Here is a 20311-nt window from a genome sequence, read left to right on the forward strand (position 1 = left end):
TGCTCATTTCAGAGTGAATACAAATATTACACGGTACAACAGCAGTTAATTTGCAATGGAATGCGTATGGCTGAGAGAAACATGCTCTCCCTAAACAATCACATCACTACCAGCACTAATACTACACAAAAGGTTAAACCACAAAAAGTCCTATTAAATGGTCTGACAGAATTCAGGCCAAGAATCTGGAACTCTGACCTCAATTCACACTATAGTTCAAAAGAAAAAAAATGTTAAATGGTCTAAATTAAGGATGTTGTTTCAGTCCAAGCTGTTAACCTTACTTGTCAATTCTTCTGCTTTCCTCATGTGTAAGTGAGCTCCTTTAATTGTGGCTTCCAACATAGTGAAAGCTACAGTTAAGGTTAAACTGAGTCTCTTTATAAACTTGCTTTCACATGCTAAACATTCTAAAATATTGTCCTTTGGGGCTGAAACTTTCCATGCTTGGTCTCTATCCAAAAGCATTTATTTTCTTGAAAAGTTTGAGGCAAATCTCTTCAGCCAGTTGAGTTAAGGGAAAATACTTCTGGCATTTACAGATTGGAGGTTTCCTCACACGAGTAACTCAAAAACAGCTAGTAAAAAATATCTTCCAACTTCCCATACAAGTCTTACTGACATCTGTCCACTAACAGATCAAGCTGAAATACTTTATGCATGCTTGATGGATATCTTAAAATGTTAGCAGCCTACCTGGGACAATTTAATAACCAAATATGCACAGGCAGGTTGTCTTGTTACTGTCAAATGCCAAAAAACTACATTAATGGATCATTATTGGGCTAAGTAACAGTTGCTAGTAAAAACTTGTGCCTTGAGAATTGTGGTTCTTCTGCCCACATACATTTTATGGCATTTGTGCAAGATGACAGGTCAAATATAAACCAGGAGAGGGTAAACTTGTTACTGTTCAATTGCAAGGATCCAATTTCTCTTATATCAAAATGACTTTTATAGATTTAAACATTTTATTAGGTAAATGGTGGCTAACTCCATCAAAAGTTGCTTTCTATATACACTTTATATAACTTATTGTGTATTTCAGCCATAAACATGTTTAAAATATCAAAACTATTATGAATAATCTGATTTCTTAAAAACCATCAGCAAGGATCAACCATTCTGACTGACGGGCACAAATTCCATTTGGTATACAACTATAAGGGGCATCTTAGAGGCCTGCACTGTAACTGTTAAAAGTATCTCTACATTCACTGGACTATCAAAGACACAGTTAATGCTGATCTAGCAAATCCTACACTGTTAAATCTCTGGGTGACAAACAGTAACAACCTCATTAACAGCTCATCCTTTGGTCACTTGTTTGAAAGAAAATGGCTGCAAAGAAATCTGGAGAGAAAGGCTGATTCAAAAGCAGCAGACCTAATACTTAACTCTTGCTAAATGACACTGACTGCAACCACTTAATTTATTAGTCATTTTGATTGCTCCCCTTCACCTATCCCTTTAGAAGTTTCTGAGACACAGGAGGACATAACTACTAATCTCAGCTACCTGCTTTGGATAAAATGGTTTTGGTCACAGCTTTCTTATGGTTTATGAGTCTCTTCAAGCAACACAGCAGACAATTCCGACATCCAAGGATGAACTCCAATCTACACCACTTGAGACTGGTATAATAAAAAAAGCCAATGCAGTACAACCCTTGCAAAGGATTCATAGGGCTTGTCTACACTAGAAACTTGCACTGACGCAGCTGTGCTGCTGTCTGGTGAAGACGCTCTAAGCCAATAGGAGAAAGCTCTCCCCTCGGTTTAATAATGCCACCTTCGCAAGAGGTGATAGCTGTATTGGCGGGAGAAGCTCTCTCACTAAGATAGCGCTGTCTACACCAGCACGTAGGGCAGTATAACTACATTGCTCAGGGTGTGGATTATTCACACCCCTGAGTGACGCAGCTTAACATCTTGATTTTGCCTCAAACCTTTCCATAAAAGCAGGAGCCCCTTTACTGTATGAATGTTATATTCCACCAACTTTAATAAATATGTTTTCATCCATACAAAGTTTAATTATTCAGCAACACAGCTAGACTGTATGTTGGAAAAATAGGTATGCACACAGTGATTAATCCCAATTTTTAGAAATCTGAAAAAGAGATTGAAGCAAAAAAGTCAGTTTGCATACAGCAGTTCATTTAAAAACAGTTACAGTACTAAGCATGCTGTAAAAACAGCAAGCGTCCTGGATCCATGACCTACTTATTCAAAACAGTTAAGTTTCTTTACCTGAGTGGATGAGCATATGCTGTTTTAAGTTCTGAATGCGGGTGAATCGGACCCCACAGGTTGGGCACTGAAAAGGTCTATCCGGGCCATTTGGGCTGGGTCTCTCTGTGCTACTGGTAGAAGGGGCAATGTAGAGTTGGTAGGGATACTGAACGTTCTCCAACCTGGGGGGAGAAAAAAATCACTAATTTACAAGCAGGCTAGAAAAAAAATTGAGGTGGCCTGTCCAAAGAAAACCTGACCCGAGGCAAGAAATGACACTGGCCTCTGACCTCAATTTCTTTGGAAACAGTCACTGAACATTAGCTGTACAATGCACTTCATTTTTCAGAGAACATATATATATATATATATATATATATATATATATATATATATAGAATATGTGCATTCTTCCAAAAGTACATAACAAAGTGCAACTGGCAACTGGAGCAAAAGAAAGAATTTAGTAAATTAGTAAGATAGGTAGGCAAATCCAATTTTTTATTTCTGCAGTTCCTGTGACATTTAAAGGAAACTGAGGCAGGACAGTTCATTTTCAGCTCAAGTCAGATTCAATAATTAATCAATAATATGATTTACAATTTCAAGTCATTAGCTTGCCTAGCAGGCAGCAAGAAAGTAAACTGTATTTGTTTATACTGGATGTTTGTTTGATACAGTCTGCTGCGTGACAGGATATGTATCAGTATGTTTAAAGTTAGCTAAACTTGGTTATAATTTTAAGGTCATTAGGTAGCAGATGAAGGAAATATTTTAACTTTCAAAGAAATTAATTACCTGACATTATCTAAGTCCCCCACCTATTCTCTAACTGCAAACTAACTGCGGGGAATATAGCACTGTAATTTGGTCTTCTGGTGTGGTGTTTTCTTCACGGTGGATGGGACACCTTAGTCAACTAGAAACAGCCCTGCCTATCACTTAAACACAAACATAAGAATGGCCATAGTGGCAGTGGCCAGCGCCAGATAACGTCAAGGGAATGAACAGAAGACGGCAATTACTGAATGATCTATTTTGTCATCCAATCCAGTTTCTGGCAATCAGACGTTTAGGGATACCCACAGCATGGGGTTGCATCCCTGATCATCTTGGCTAACAGCCATTGATGGACCTATCCTCCATGAACTTATCTAATTCTTTTTTTGAACCCAGTTATACATTTGGACTTCACTACTTCCCCTGGCAACAAGTTCTACAGGTTGACTGTGTGCTGTGTGAAGTAGCACTGCCTGTTTTAAACCTGTTGCCTATTAGTTTCTTTGAGTGATCCCTGATTCTTGTGTTACATGAGGGGGTAAACAACACTTCCCCATTCACTTTCTCCACATCATTCATGACTTTATAGACCCTATCATATCCCCCCTTTTCCCTCACCTCTATTTCTACACTGATCAAAGTCTTTTTAACCTCTCCTCACACAGAAGCTGTTCCAATCCCCAATCATTTCTGTTGCCCTCTTCAGCCCCTTTTCCAATTCTAATATATCTTTTTTGAGATGGGGCAACCAGAACTGCACGCAGTATTCCAGGTGCGGATGTCATGGATTTATATAGCAGCATCATGATATTTTCTGTGATTATATATCCCTCTTCTAATGGTTCCTCACATTTTTAGCTTTTTTGACGACAGCTACACATTGAGTGGATGTTTTCAGAGAACTAGAGACAATGACTCCAAGATCTTTCTTGAATGGTAACAGCTAATTTTATATAGACCTCATCGTTTTATATGTATAGTTGGGATTATGTTTTCCTAATATGCATTACTTTGCACATATCAACATTGAATTTCATTTGCCATTTTGTTGCCTTGTCACCCAGTTTTGTGAGATCCCTTTGTAACTCTTCGCAGCCAGCTTTGGACTATCTTCAGTAATTTTGTATCATCTGCAAATTTGCCAGCTCACTGTTTACCCCCTTTTCCAGATCATGTATGAACACGTTGAACAGCAGAGAGACAGTTCCTTGAGGGACCCAGCTATTTACCAATCTCCATTGTGAAAACTGATCATTTATTCCCACCCTCTGTTTCCTACCTTCTAATCCAGGGGCAGACAAACTTTTTAGCCTGAGGGCCACATGAAAATTGTATGGCAGGCCATGAATGCTCTCAAAATTGGGGGTTGGGGTGTGGGAGGGCTCCATCTGGGGGTGTCGGTTCTGGGGTGGGGCTGGGGGTTCAGGAGGCTGCTCCAGGCTGGGACTGAGGGGTTTGGAGGGGGGTAGGGGGGATAAGGGCTGGGGCAGGGGGTTGGGTCATGGGGCGCGGTTGTGGGGCAGGCTCTGAGCGGCGCTTACCTCAAGCAGCTCCCAGTCCCCGCTCTGGCTCCTTCCCAGAGGTGCAGCCAGGCAGCTCTGCACGCTGCCCTGCCCGCAGGCACCGCCCCTGCAGCTCCCACTGGCTGTGGTTCCCAGCCAATAGGAGCTGCAGGGGCGGCACTTGGGGCAGAGGCAGTGTGCGGAGCTCCCTGGCTGCCCCTATGAGTAGGAGCTGTAGGGGGGACATGCGGAGTGGGACAAGACTCCGACCCTGCTCCCCGGCTGGAGCACCAGAGCAGGGCAAGCGCCGGACCCCACTTCCCGGCAGGAGCTCGAGGGCTGGATTAAAACGTCTGGAGGGCCGGATGTGGCCCCCAGGCTGTAGTTTGCCCACCCCTCTTCTAATCAGTTACTGATCAAAAAGAGGACTTTCCCTCTTATCTCTTGTGACATTGGCAGACCAGCCAACCTATGCAGGACTCATAACAACTTAACAGGAGGCATTACAATTGTATCAGGATAATTCACTTGTATGTGAATTTCTAAGAGATGTACTAGACCACAACAAGAAAAGGAGTACTTGTGGCACCTTAGAGACTAACCAATTTATTTGAGCGTAAGCTTTCGTGAGCTACAGCTCACTTCATCGGATGTATCCGATGAAGTGAGCTGTAGCTCACGAAAGCTTACGCTCAAATAAATTGGTTAGTCTCCAAGGTGCCACAAGTACTCCTTTTCTTTTTGCGAATACAGACTAACACGGCTGTTACTCTTAGACCACAACAGTCATTAACTCATTCATAACAGACATCAAGGGTAGATGCTAAGTATATTTGCCTGTGTTTATATATATTTTGTTAGAAGTTTATCAGTGTAATCAAATTAGCTTTTAGCTTCTAAGTCTGTTTTCATGTCTTAAATTGTCTTACGTTATGTATGTGACTGTGTTCAGTTAACCTTAAGATCAAAGATGTGAGATACTGCAGGAAGTTGATATTACCTACATTGTCTGCAGCTTATCTATCTCTGTTATAATGGAAGACTGGCTAATTTCATTATGTAAATGAGTGTAACTAGTTTACCTGTGTATGCATAGGAAATAAAAGATTAACTTCAAAACAAAGGTGCCACAAGGACTCCGAGTTGTTTTTTCAGAACAAAGGTTCACAAACTATCTGCACTGCCTACTCTTCCTAGGAGAAAAGCACTGAGGAGGCTTGGCAGCCTGCTGGAGAGCTATAAAAGTGAAACCTTGGGCCTGATCCTGCATCTCTAGTCTGCCAAACTTTAAACAGGGAAAGTTTAAGCTTTGGGACTGAGATCTTCCAAGTAGCTATTTGGAATACCCTGGAAAATCCATGGAAAAACTAACAGACTTTACATCTAAGATGCCTTTAGATTCTGACCTATTGGGATAATTCCAAAGGGACTTTTGCAAGCCAGGAGACATAACATCACTGCTACAATTCTGATCTATGAACACTGAAAATCACTAGTTATGTATATGATTCTTTAACAATTCCAGTAACTCTTCTTTTCTTTTATTAATAAATCTTTAGTTAGTTTACTAAGGATTGGCTGATAGTGTGATATTTGGGTAAGATCTGAAATACATCTTGTCCTGGGGTAAGTGTCTGATCCTTTGGGATTAGTAAGAACCTCACATATGATGAATTAGGTTTTCAAGAACTCTTCACTCTATTAACCTGTTTGTCTGGAAATTGTTATAACCAAGGGCTGAAATGCCTAAAGAGGACGGTGTTTGGCTTCTGGTTAACTAGTGTGGTACTGCAGAAGCTCTTTTGTTACTGGCTTGGTAATCAAATTACAGAAAACCCTCCACCAGTTTGGCAGGATTGTCTGCCCTATTTCTTCCAGTCTGCCCTGAATGTTGCATTCTCAGTGTGGCCCACCCTGGCACCCAGTTTACTTTTGTGAGGGACCTTGTCAAAGGCTTTCTGGAAGTACAAATACACTACATCAACTGGATCACCCTTGTCCACATGCTTGACCAGAGTAATCCAGTTGATAAAAATGGCATTTTCTATTATTTGTGCTTACCTGAAAATGTCCTTTCTTTGAGCAGAAAGGTCCACAGATCTATTACTGTGGCTGCTGCAGCCTGCTCTCAGCTTAGGGGCAGAACCAGACCTGTCTATCACTGCCACCTGAAGTTCCCTCCAGTTGAGGCAACTTCCACAACCAGGATAATTTCCCCCCTAATGGAACAGAACCAAATAGCTGGATGTCAATTTCCATCCCTATTCTGGAAAATCCACTGGTCTCTAGGGTGGGCTGAATCTGTGGATCTTAAAACTCAAAAAAGGAAATTTTCAGGTAAGCAGATATATTTTCCTATACTTCGTCATTTGAAGGTTAACAAATCCGTTACAATGGGATTTCCACAGCAGTGGACAAACTAGGATCATCCATTAAATATGGACATCCAATTTAATGCTCCTTCCCCTGAACACTAAGACATGAAAGAATACTTCTGCTAAAAAAAACAGTATTGACTAAAGATTGGATTCACCAGTATGCAGAATTTTTGTGAATTTATGTATCTATGGTCATTTGGCTGCCTAGCAGATCTCAATATAGGAGATATGACTTCTCTGCCCTGAGACTGTCAGTGCTCCTGAAGTTAGACTTGATGCTCAAGAGAAGGAAGAGTATTTCTTGAATTTACTTTAGGAATGAATCGTATGACACAGTTGAGAGGACGACACTTGTCTGAATGAAATACAATAGTGGGTCTCATCTGAGAAAGCTAACTTCATAACTCATCTGACTGGAGATTACGGATATTGGAAGCTTTACTTTAACGGATAGCAAGTATAATGACACCTCCTACAGGGGCTCAATCTGGGTAACACTGTAAGGAGCAGAATGAGGTTCCAAGGTCATGCTCTAAGGCCTCAGAGCTAGAATAATAGTTGTTGCCTTAAGAAAGTATTTAATGCTGGGATTTACACAAAATTCCCTTTTCCTGAACATGTTGATAACATTATACTAGAAACATGACCTTTTTACTTGGACACTTATTCACTGACACTAAGGCCCTCCTATAGGAATTCCAGACTGTATTTTACTTGTTTAACATTGTAGTTAAATTACAGACTTTGCATCAACCAGCAGAATAAATTCTATTTGTTGAATGATTTTTAGGGTCCATGAGAGTGAATTCACTTCATTCATGTATCCATTTTAAACCTGTCTGGATTGGGTTCCCCCCCTCAGAGGAAGTCTACTGTTGCAAAAACCACACACTGGAAGGCTCAATGCTAGGTTAATGAGGCCTGACAGGCAGAAAGACAACAGTTTCATTGCCACTCACGCCTTCCTATTTTTTGTATGGTTTTGGGGAGCAGTGGAAAAGCACACAGTAGAGGCATTGCTCAGCTTTGTAAGTCACTTCTGATCTCACACGCCAGTCCCGACCCATGGAAAGGCCACAGGGTGCTTTTTTTGTTGTTTCCAGATGCAAACAGGTGACTCACCAGCCCACCACACTAACTTACAATGAGTAAGAACATTTTTTGGTCCAGGGTCCATTTTAATCAAACTTCTGCCATGTAAGCCTTGGTGTTCATCTCCCCTTTGATAGACAGTGCACACAGGGATAGGAAACTTTGCTCTGACCAGGAGAAGCCGATTTTTCTATGTGATTGATATGATCATGTTTCCCATGTTTATTTATAAAAAACCGTATCAGACACTTTGACTGTCACAACCCAAAACAAGTCTGTGACCCATGGAAGGAACAGTGTTCTGAGGCCTCAATGAATCATTGTGTCCCAGATCGTAGGTGCTGTGCTCTGCTTTTTCTGGTACCCATTCCCTGGATTGAACTGGGACCTGAATGAGCCCTCTCCATTACCCCCCAGCTAGCATCTACTGAAGATTGCTCTGCCTGGTTTGCTAATGGGTGGATCCCTTCAAAAAAATCTGATTTAGTACACTCATCGGAGAGAGTGGAGACTATCCAATGAGACCTTGATTTCTGCCAATGGATGTGATGCAGAGGGGGATAATTATTACTGGATGTTTCTCATGAACTCTCGATCACTGAAGCATGTCTGTGTATAAGAACAGCATGCCCAATAGAGCTGTATTTTTGTTTCTGTGATACTGCATGCCCTTCCTTTGTTCTTCATCTTCTGCTAAAAATAGTCTGAGGTGAAACCTTGCATCTGATCGTATTTATTCTCATCCCAATCCTATGATGGACTTCCCCGGCACCATATAACATGTATCCAAGATATCCTAGAAAACATATCCCTGTCTTTTTTGCAGCTGACCCTGTACAGAGCCCTGATCAGAAAAATTGTCTAGGAAGAGAAGTGAATTTGCTTCTTCCTTAAAGTCAATATTAATACTGGCATGATCCTGGAAGAGACCCTGATTTAACCACTTGTCAAATCAAATGGTAATACAAATTGAGAAAATAAAAAGCTGCCATCTGCATGTAAGAGGGAAGAATGGTCTATGGGATGGTGAAATGGGAAAGATAAGCATTTTTAAGGAACTTAGGCCCTGGTCTGTTTGTTCCTGACTGCTTGAGGCTAGAAAATAGGATGGGGAAAGGGTTGTACTGCTCTGATCTGAATTAGACTTTGGATGGTTTCATTCACATCCTGGCATTTCCATAGGTTGCTTGAGATTCAGAATGGACAAAGCTGTTCATGAGATTCTTGCCTTAGAATGCCTCCTGTGGACCATGTCCAGTGACCTCATTTTAACTGAAGTGGTTGGTAGCCATTCACTTCCAAACCAAAGGACCCAGAAACCAAACAGATCTAAATCCAGATAGGCCTGGTTTGGGAGTCCTGCATATAGTTCTGAGTCAACTGAGGGAAGCGACTGACCTTGCCTTAGTTGCCTGCTCTTGTTCTAGCTACCACTTGCAGTATTTTCTCCTGCTGTACTTCAGGGACTACTTCAATTTGTTTTATGACCCATAACGAAGGCTAAGATTTTGTCAAACATATTTTTAGTAAAAATCACAGACAGGTCCTGGGCAATAAAGAAAAATTCAAAGAGGCCCATGACCTATCCATGACTTTTACTAAAAATATGCATGACAAAATGGGGAGCTGAGGGTTCCCACACCACCCCTAGGGACCTGGCTGGGAGTGGCAAGGCACCCCCTTGGCCCCTGGCTCCCAACTGCAGGGCACCCCACCAGTCCGAAGCTCCCGGGGCACCCCGGCCAGCCGCAGTGGGTCTGAGCTCCCCTGCCCAGGATGGCTGGGAGTTCAGGGCCCCGGAGTTCCCAGCTACCATGGGTGATGGGGTGGAGGGGGGGAATACCCTGCAGCTCCCAGGTGCTGCAAGCTCAAGTCACGGAGGTTTCTGGAAGGCATTGAATCCTTTACTTCCGTGACAAAATCGTAGCCCTACCCATAACCTCTAGGTCAGTGGTTCTCAACCCGCGGTCCATGGGCTGCATGCAGCCCAATCAGCACACAACTATGACCCATGTGACATCCTCAGGGCCATACAGATATATATATTGTGTGGATGCAGCCCAAATAACACAAAAAAAGCTGCATATACGACCCACAATGGCAAATAAGTTGAGAACCACTGCTCTAGGTACACGCTGCACTCGATGGAGATGTCCCGAGGGAACAGTGCTGCTTTTGTTTATTTCCCCTTTGGAAATTTGTTTCTATAATCTTGCTTTGAGGAGAGACTGGGCTCAGATTGCTCCTACAACTATTTCAAGTGGCTAGCAATCTCTCTGTCTTGCGAGAGGCTGGGTTTGTTGCCTCTCCTTCCCCACACAGACCTGTCATAAAGTTCAAGAATGAACTCCCCAGAAATTCTACCCATCTCTAGCACAAGGGATCGACCTGGGCCTGATAGATCTGCATTTCTCCTGGAGGGCCCAGCCTGGAATATCAGCAGGGAACACTAGGCCTGTTATGGAGATGGCAGCAGCTTTGGCAGAGTCCATGCTTTGTCCACTGTCCTTTATCCATGGCCTGAGAGAATGTGAGGGGGAGGAGACGGCTGAACTCCGCAGTTGGAGGTATGGCTGCTGTTGCAGGCTGTATGGTGCACTGCCCTTTAGGTAATGCTCCACTCACAAAGCCAGTGGAGGGGGAGCGACTTGTTCCTGGAGCCAGTTTTTCCAACCTTGCTTAGCTACTTTCCTGCCTGGGGGAAGGGGTCTGAGATGACCCCGCCTGGAGTGCGCTGGAGAAAGACTACATTCTGCCCACAGAATCAGACAAGCTCACCAAGGAGATACTTGAAGGGGGGGAGAAAGCAGGAGACCTTTTCTTTCGCCTCTGGCTTTTTTTGGCCTAGCTCACTCCCTGAAGCCTGCAGGAGCACCAGCTGCTGCAAATGCCTCAGAAGGCAAAGCAGAGCGGAGGGGACAATCTCCCTTAAAGGCAAATGCCACCCTGAGGTACCTGGTAATCAGACCATATTTTATTGAGTTAAAATAAGAAATCTGAAACAGGGTTTGGAATTTCCCCCAGAAAGCTCTGCAGCAAGGCAGGCTTGGGTGAGCCATCTGCTTGTCCCTGGGGAGGCAAATAAAACTGGAGGGCATTTCAGGAAGCAGAGCATTTTCTAGCTCCCAATGACTGACAGGTCAGTTTCTTCCTCATGCTGCAAGCTGGCTGAAGTACCCATCCTCATGGATCTGTGGACCTTAGCACAAGGAAGAAATGTAAAAACAAAATCACCCTTTCCCTCCCTTCCTTGCATTCTATACACTCACTTATTTAAATATTTGGAAGCTGTGAGCAATTCTTATTACATCAGGTATAATGGGAAAAATCTAAACTAAAACAAACATTTTTGGACGTTTTGTAACATACATAAAAAAGCTTCATTTTAAATAAAAAATATTTTGTAATTTTCAAAAAATTAACAAAAGCACAGAAAACATTCCAATCAACCCAGATCAAGAAACAAGAACTGTTCATTATAATTAATGTGTTATAACCTCCAAGCACCACATTCTATAAGCAACTGATCTGCTTCTGACATTCTGCAAATGGACTGGAATGCACATTCAGCTATGCAAAACTAAGTCCTGACAAATACGAACGCTAAAACATTGAGTTTGTTCCAAGAATGCCCCGTTTGTAGAGATGGACAAGCCATTTGAACAAACAGATTCTCATTAGACTTTACAAACATTATATATTTCGGTACTAGTAATTTGCCTCATCTTAATTTAACAGTAGCTAATAAACTAGACTAAACATTTAACCCAGTCTACTACATATCCATATTATGGAAATTTACAATCTAATAACGTTCAACAGAAGAAAGACTACTACAGAAATCAGTTCAGTGAGAACAGTTCAAACACATAAAACATTCATGTGTCTACTTCAAGTCATGTATCATATGACCTGCTTTTGAAACAAGGAGGCTATTTAATCGTATTAAACAATTAACACAGGATGAAGATATTTTACCAGAAAAAATATTTTATAAATCAATATGATTTTTGCATGGAGAACCTACTTAGATTAGAATACAAAGACTAGCCCAACAGAAGACCAGCACACGCATAGTCAACTAAGTGTTTCAAGATGCAAGTCTGTCTAAAACTTGATTCCGAGTTTCAAGAATCTATCAATAAAGGAATTTCCAACTTAGGTTTAAACTAATGATCCCTATGGAAAAAACCCACTGAGCAAAGTTTTTGTATCCATATCTGCTAACAAGTGTGTTTAGAGCTTTGTTCAGTAACAGAAGCTCTACTGAGTGATAGAAGTAGAACACCAAGTTCTTATGCTTATTTCAGATAGGAAAAATTCCTGTTGCTCCCAGGAGCCTGGAGTAAGTTCAAGCTATATTTGAGGTATGGTGTTTCTAGAATGAGCCTAGGGCATAATGGATAATGCTATCTGTAGGAGGAAGCCTTTAGATTTTTATTTATTTATTTATTTTTTAACCGAAGGTGACTAAGAGAGTTACAGGCTTTATTGTACTCCGAACATATGAGGAATCAGCATCCACCCCATTTCTAAAGCATCTATTCTAAATGCTGCACAATGAATTAAAAATAGTGGGCTGCCCAGGAAGCCAGTTTACTGTCCTCCAGACAAAATCAGAGCCCCTTATATATACACATACAGGCACTGAGAAAGAGAGAAAGATTTTTCTGTTGACTGTGTACTACTAAGCTGAGCAGATCTGAATGCTGGTAATGATAAAGTCTGTTACAGAGTGAGAATAAAGTTTTGGGGTACATAAACAGCTCTTCCCACTACATTAGAGTTAAGAGTGAGCTTCCTGGGACTTGGAAACTCTGCCTTAAATATTTAGCCAATTTATGGGGTAGGGCCTGTAACCTGAATTTGAACTTATAAATCATTTGGTTTAGAAAATCCAAAGTCCCGGAGTGCAGAATTCTGTTCTTAATAAATGCACACAGCTCACAATTTTTTCAGTACTGTGTGAACAGAACACAAATCCTGCTGGATTTTACTGATGGTTCTTCCAATCTGTGTTTGGGAATTTTTCGAGCATGGGCTTAAAATGGGGCATAAATTCCTTTCTCCTTTACATGTAAGTGGCCTTTCAGTGTGAAATTTCATAACATGTTAGTTTTATGCCCTTTGAATTTTCTGTTAAGTTTCTGATTCATTTCTTTTCGTATATTTTTTAATAGAAGGTGCCTGAATTTGATCCATGGCTGAAATCAAACTGTGACAGTTTGGTTTTTTTGTTGTTGACTCGTATCTTTTTAAAAACTGGGATAGAGATGAACTTGGGAGTAGATCTGGTGCAACAGGTAGTTTTAAAAAGGGTATTTAGGGTTATTTTAACTATTAGTCATAACTATAAGAACTATGTTATTATTATAACTACGTTCACAGACCGAAGTGTGTAAAATCTTCTCAATCATACACCAAATCTTTTGCCAGCAGTTACATTCTTCTTTCACATGTAACCCTACAATGGAGAAAGTTTTACGTATCAGCTGCCAACAGAGATTTTGTGCACTAGAAAAGTGCAGCTGCTGGCTGATGACAGCTTCTCTATCAGACACTGCAACTGTGTCAGAGCTCCTGGAACAGCCAGCATAGGGTCCATACCTCTTGCTCAAGACCAACTCCCTTGATCAAACATTTAAACATTAGGAAATTAATACACTAAAAGCTTCACTGGGAAACAGTGTGGCTCCATACATACCACACGTGACAAAAACTACAAAAGCTAGGAAATAAAAAGTTAAACTACCCAACAGCACATACCCCATACCCTGCCCATGAGCACATACCTTCCTTTCATCACAACTACCATACACTTCAGTCCATGCCCCCATAACTTTAACTCTATATACCTAGGTATGCCAGCCTTCCATCACCCACTTTAACATACTACCTGCTCCCAGCACAGCAAACTACTATGTTAAACATCTACACCTAATAGTGATGAAACAGGGTGTTTTGGTAAAGGTATATTAAGATCAACAGATTGAGGGAACAGAGTTACGGTTGTGGTATGTGTGATGTACAGTAGTTGTAACAGCTGTGCGTCTTTCTCTAGGTGGAGGAGGAGAAGATATGTACTGTTATGTGGATTAATTTTTCATTTCCTTGTTTTTGTGTCAGATATACCATGTATGCAACAACCTTAATTGTTTCACAATGAAGTCTGTGTATAAATACAGAACAGTGGGAATACACAGCACAGAAATAAGCATCTCTTTCCTCTTCAGTTTCAGTTGGAAACTTCACAAAAGGAAACAGTGCAACTGCTAAGCAAAACACGGACTTTCACCACCTCTGCTCTCCTAAAGTATTTGATCCTTCAGGCACTGATCGTACTTTGTTCAACACAAAGTATATGTATGAGCAGCTAACCTTTCTCCGAGCAGGGCTGGGGCAAGTTAATTATAGCATACCACTCACTCACTACAGAACAGTTTGCACACTATGTTGGTACATACCGATCATCATCATCTGCATGAGCATTAGTGCCAGAGGTACTTTGGAGAGTGGGTAATCCCTCAGTAACCCCTTCATCTATTGAACCTGGGGAAGAAAAAAGGAACATCAATTTGCAATTTAATGCAAGTAAAAGTGCTCAAAAAGTGGGAAACTACATGTGGGCTCGCAAGATCAGATGTAACACAAACCGTAAAAATAAGAACACTGAATTCTATATTGATTTTATCCTTCACAATATTGCCAACTAATAAAACCTAGTGCAAAAAAGGTTCATTTGCTGCTAGAGTTTTTATTTTGTGTACTTATCTTTCTGATGGGGCTGATGTCACAGAGTTATGAAAATATCTTCTCAAACATAACAAGTGTTGCTACCAGACTAACATAATATATTTATAAAGGCTCTCTGGCTTGTCTTTCTCCAGTATTATAAAGTGCTTTTACACACTGTTTAAGTGATACTATATATAACAAACTGCAAAGGAGCAATTCTTGCAATTGCCCAAGTAGCGAATGAGAGCTCTTTACAATATAAGAAAAACAGGCAGGGGAGCTTTTATAAATGCATTATAAAACACTGAGATAAATACATGTAATTTTAAAAGGGTAATGTGTGTGTTCAGGAAAGAGAACATTGTGTTTTAACACACCTCCTTGCCCCCAACAGTTACTGCTATACTGGATCATCCCTAATGTTGTGATCGTGTGCAAGGCAATACCTCTTTAGGAAATAAAGGAGGCTTAGAATGTGGCCTGGGCTGCAACTGTGCTTTATCATACCTTTGGTACAGTGCAAACCTTCTAAAACAAGGAATTTGCACTTCTTTAGAATACAGAAAAACAGGAATATAATCTATAATCTATGGTATAATAATGCTGTGCAAACAACGCTAAATGTAAATTCAAATACACTGATACCTTAAGGGCCCTTTATGCCAAATGGCAAATGGAACACAACACACAGTTGTCAAAATATTTAGCCAAACAGTTTGGGTAAGGTATCATATAAAAAGAGGTGACATGCTGGTCATATTGTGTGATCTATGTACAGGTTGTATATAAAGAGTTATGTGTATGGGCTGGAAATATGTTCTGGAGGCAAGCCTGGCTTAGACAAAGGAATGTGGATTTACCTCTCTGCAGAGAGATGTTTCTGGTGAACCTGTGTTCACTCTATTACCTGCAAGGCAAGGCAAGGACTGGCAGTGTCTCAGGGAGTTTGCTGGTGAGGCAGACCGATTGGTGCAGCAGGGAGCTGTCTCTTCTAATCTAAACTCCAGCAAAACTCTCTCTTGCTAAAGCAGAGGTTAAGAGTGGCTTAAAGCTCTAGGTGCTCTAAGGAAAGCATCACACATGCATCATTCAGGCCAACTTTTTTGTATCTGCAGCCATGAAGGTGCAGCAGCATGCTATACTGAACTATCCTCAAAGCTTACAGACATTTAATTTTAGACTTTAGAGCATTTGGTTAAAATGATGGTCACTAATGCAGTACACAAAAACAAGGCACAAACCCCAAATCCTCTTTTTGCGGTGTAAATATGGATAGGGAACATGCCCGCAGTGGCAACAGACCCAGAAGGGTAGAGATCAAAGAGTTAGTACTATAAGGTGACATTTTCAAAGCTGCTTCTCAATCAATGTCATTTCACAGTTAAGGATTCTGGCTAGGTCAATCTTTGGCAAAAGGAACTCAGTCACACACATTATCAGGGGCTGATCACTAGCGTACGTTCAGTGCATTTGTTCAGTTCTAAGACTTTCTTAGAAAAGAACATTTAGGCCACTCACTGGAGTCCCTCTCTTTATGATCTAGTGCTAGTCTCATTCTTATATTTCCATTCGTCCCATTCTCCTATGGTTAAAGATTACTTTTTTAATGTTGGACACGTATTTTTATACACTGCTATTTTTGGAGTGGCTTAGAACAGATATCTAATGTACCTTTCCTCTGACATTTTCTATACAGATCACACTGAATCCTGATCAAAAGGAAGCAGCATAGTTAGTTGTCTTTCAGGCTGCTTGAATAAGAAATACAAGTGGGTAAAACTTTTCAGTGAGTATGATTTTTTTCTTGACCCTTAGTTTCATTGTCTTTTTTGGTATGTTGCAGTTTATATTTCTTTCTGATAGATACATATATATCTCAATATAGTCTCCTGCCACTTCACACAACTGATCACATGTCCTTGGCAATTTCTTTTCTAAGGTATTGCTACAATGTGTTAAGGACTAGGTCAAATTGCACCTTCAGTGAACCAGTATTTACTCACACTTTTGTGGCTACTACTCAAAGGGGATTCACAAAAACTGTGTCTGTAAATCTCCAGTAAGCAAAGCAGTTTAGATTGGGCATAAATGCTACCAATGTAGAATGCTATCATATGAGCTATAAAAAATAAAGACATACAAAAAAATAGCAATATACGAAGAGTGGAAGCATGTACTAATATGACAAAGTTCCTGCTTCTTTAGAGCAACTGATATAGTATAATTACAGTGACCAGATATTTCCTCCTTGAAAGGGTCAGTGAGATCAGCTACCACTCCCTCACGAAGGCACAGTGCTATATCCACCAGACAAAACTCTGAGGTAGAGTTAGTACAAGGCTATATTTAAAGTTTTATTAAGTGAAACAGCATTTGGCATGATATTATTTGAATGAAGTTGACCAAACAGTTCTCAAATAAACCAGATTTACTGAAATAATCCTTCAATAAATAGGCTTTATAAATACAAAGGCAAATAGATAATCTGTACAAAATTCTGGCAACCAAACTAGAAATATTGCAAACTGTGTCCAGACTTACTAAAAGCCATTTTAAGAGTCTTTTCTATGCAAAGAGAAAACTGGATTGTTATAGTTATGTCCTCTAAATCAGTGGTTCCCAACCTTTCCAAACTACTGTACTCCTTTAAAGAATCTGATTTATCTTGCGTACCACAAATTTCACCTCACTTAAAAACTACTTGCTTAGAAAATCAGACAAAAAACACAAAAATGTCACTGCACACTATTACTGAAAAATTGCTTACTTTCATTTTGTCTGTATGAAATTTTAGTTTGTACTCACTTCGCTAGTGCTTTTTATGTAGCCTGTTGTAAAACTAGGCAAATATCTAGATGAGTTGATGTACCCCCTGGAAGACCTCTTCATACTCCCAGGGTACACATACCCCCGGTTGAGAACCACTGCACTAAATATTAGCTATTAATAGATAACAGCTCACTCCAGGAGCCCAAAAATGGCTACAAATTGTCATTTGGGAAAAATGTTAGTCTCAGCATTTGGCAGAATAACAGCTGCAATTTGTGATTAAATCCCTTTGAAATGGAAAGATTCTATATATTATGACTGCACTGTTTTGTTTTTGTCTGGGATATTAATTTGACAGCTTTCCACCATTTATTCTGCAACTTATGTTCTTAACTCTTATAATAAAAGCTCTCTACTATCATTGTACCTACACTGATAAAAGGCTTGATTTTGGCTCAAAGATACCGTAAAGGGAGTTAAAGGTTACTGAAAGCACCAATCTTTCCAAAATGGTACTGTGAATGGACTGTGGCCAAACCATTTGGCACTATTAAGAAAATAATTATTAATAAACTGTTAAAATCACTGCATAGCATTTCATAAGTCAGAACAAAATACAGTTTCACCAATCTTCTGTGACCTAATTAAAAATTCAAGCAGACTTTCTTACATAAAATCACGAGCGCATGTATGTATGCATATATAAAATAGTAGAAGTGGCTGTACCTATAGAGGAAGACTGTGGGCTGATCAGGAGATCTTCCTGAACTTGCTCACTTCCTGGAACTGTCTGCTGATCACTCAGAGAACTCTGGGATGCACTGACAGGCTGCGATACTTCCTCATGAACCTCCTCATCACTTAACCTTTCCACTTTGACACGCACATCTTCTTCAATCACAAGAGGTGAACTGGCCTTTGTGCTCTCACATGTCACATAATCAGTAATTCTTCTGGCTGCTTCAGATGGACCAGGCAGTTCTAAAGTCCTAGAATTCTCTACCTGTTTCACCTTCTCAGACTGAAGCCTTCGATCAATTCCAAAAGGAAAAGTCCAAGGAAAAGCTAAGGAAGAGTCTACTGGTTGATTTCTGGACTCTGCATAGGAAGCTGAAGGATTGAGCACTTGGGGGGAGTTCGTCTGTGTGTTACACTTAAGTGGACTTTCAGGAGACATGACTATGTAGCTTTTGCGCTTTCTTCGGGACTCTCGACAAACAGGAATGGCTCTTTCCACCACACTGCATTCGGAGGAAACCGGAGAAAGGCTGCCATCTCGAGATGTAAAGTTGCAGTTTGCACTGTTTTCTTGTCCTGCATCTAGCACCTTGTCTTGCTGGCTGTTGGGCGTATTCCATAAAATACTCGACTTCATGAATTCTGAGCATGTGCTAGCAACACTGAACATTTGCATGTAGCTGGCTGCAGCCAACACATCAATAATATTTTCGGTGTTGATAGACAGCGTGGCTGTGTAAGCATACTCCAGGAGGGGAATAAAGCCAGTCACTGTCACATGATGCAAATCTAATACACTCTTGCTGTCATCTTCTGCTTGGCCAACTAGCTTAGAGCGGAAGAAGTCACTGCAGGCTGCCAAGACCACCTTGTGTGCCCTGAAGATTTTGTCCTGTACGCGAATGGTGATGTCGCAGAAATGTCCATCATTGCGAAGCATGTTAAGTTTTCCAAGCATCTCCTGGCTGTGAGCAGGGGAATTATGAGTAAACGTTTTTACACCCATTTTTTCACTTTTTGCTGATGCTCTTTCACCATGCAACTGGTCACAAGTGTCCTAAAAAACAGACAAAAAACATTATCTTTTGTCATTTTTATAAAGATATTCTACACTACAAATTTCTACACTGAGAATTAAAGATTAGTGACTTCATATTTGCAGAGACTAATATGAAAGAGAATCTTCCTTTACACTAAAGTCCAGTACATTAGATCTTTTAGAATCCAGACTGTCCCATGGGCCAGGAAAAATTATGTGAGATTATATTAGATTTGCTCAACGAGAATGCACTGAGTTATTAATATTTTGTAATAATGCAAACGAAATGTCAAAGTCAGATTATCTGAACTCAGCCAATAATATCACCTTTCACATCTCTGCTGTCACCTGCTCAAAGAAATAAATTGTGATCAGGGTAATTAACAGGGACGCTTACCTGTTGAGATGGGAAATATGGTCTTTTAAATTAGTACGAATGCATCTTAAAACCTGTATTTTTGTTTTCTGGAATCTGCTTAGTTATTAGTCTTCAGGGGCTTTGTGAAATGGTTCTGTAAACTGAAGACCCTGACATTAGTTTGGGCTGGGATGCAAATGTGTAGAATCAAACAAACTTCTCAGTGAAGGTTCTAAATAAAAAAGCTGTATGGAGTCCACTGTATGAATTTTCGGAAGACGGAGTTCAAGCTATCAAACATAGAACAGTTTTTGACAATAGCTAAGCTGTGCTGCTGGTAGCGAAGGCAGTGATTGCCTAAAGCTGTTTTCAATACATGATTTTGGACTAGGATGAGAGGTTGTTGAAAATTCCTCCAAAACCAAAATGCATTGTAAACCTCAGAGTACACTTCTGGCTTACCAAATCGTATCTACAACGCTGGATTTTACATCTAAGGTAAAGCAAACACAGGGGATATAACATCTTCCTTTGCATATCTATTGCTGAAACAATATAAACACAGGTTTCAGGGTAGCAGCCGTGTTAGTCTGTATTTGCAATAGATTTCCAGAACACTTCCAACTATTTTCTTAGGGACAAATCCTCTCTTTGATGCTAATCTAAGTAAAAAGGCTTGACAATTT

General features: G+C 40.5%; 1 protein-coding gene across 5 annotated transcripts in view; it reads right to left on the reverse strand.

The window, feature by feature from the left end:
* Positions 1-20311, reverse strand: part of ZBTB44 (zinc finger and BTB domain containing 44) — a 149736-nt gene that overhangs the window by 105357 nt on the left and 24068 nt on the right. For all 5 annotated transcript variants that reach the window (XR_013348587.1, XR_013348585.1, XR_013348586.1 and 2 more), the window contains exons 2-4: positions 18217-19285; positions 14451-14535; positions 2253-2416 (exon numbers count right to left, since the gene is read on the reverse strand). Coding sequence is in view for 2 of the 5 variants with exons in the window: in XM_077839733.1 (XP_077695859.1) it covers positions 2253-2416; positions 14451-14535; positions 18217-19234 (1267 nt within the window). In the remaining 3 variants the exon portion in view is untranslated. The remainder of the gene's footprint in view (positions 1-2252; positions 2417-14450; positions 14536-18216; positions 19286-20311) is intronic.

Source organism: Eretmochelys imbricata, chromosome 22 (genome assembly GCF_965152235.1).
Source record: "Eretmochelys imbricata isolate rEreImb1 chromosome 22, rEreImb1.hap1, whole genome shotgun sequence".
Lineage (NCBI taxonomy): Eukaryota > Metazoa > Chordata > Testudines > Cheloniidae > Eretmochelys > Eretmochelys imbricata.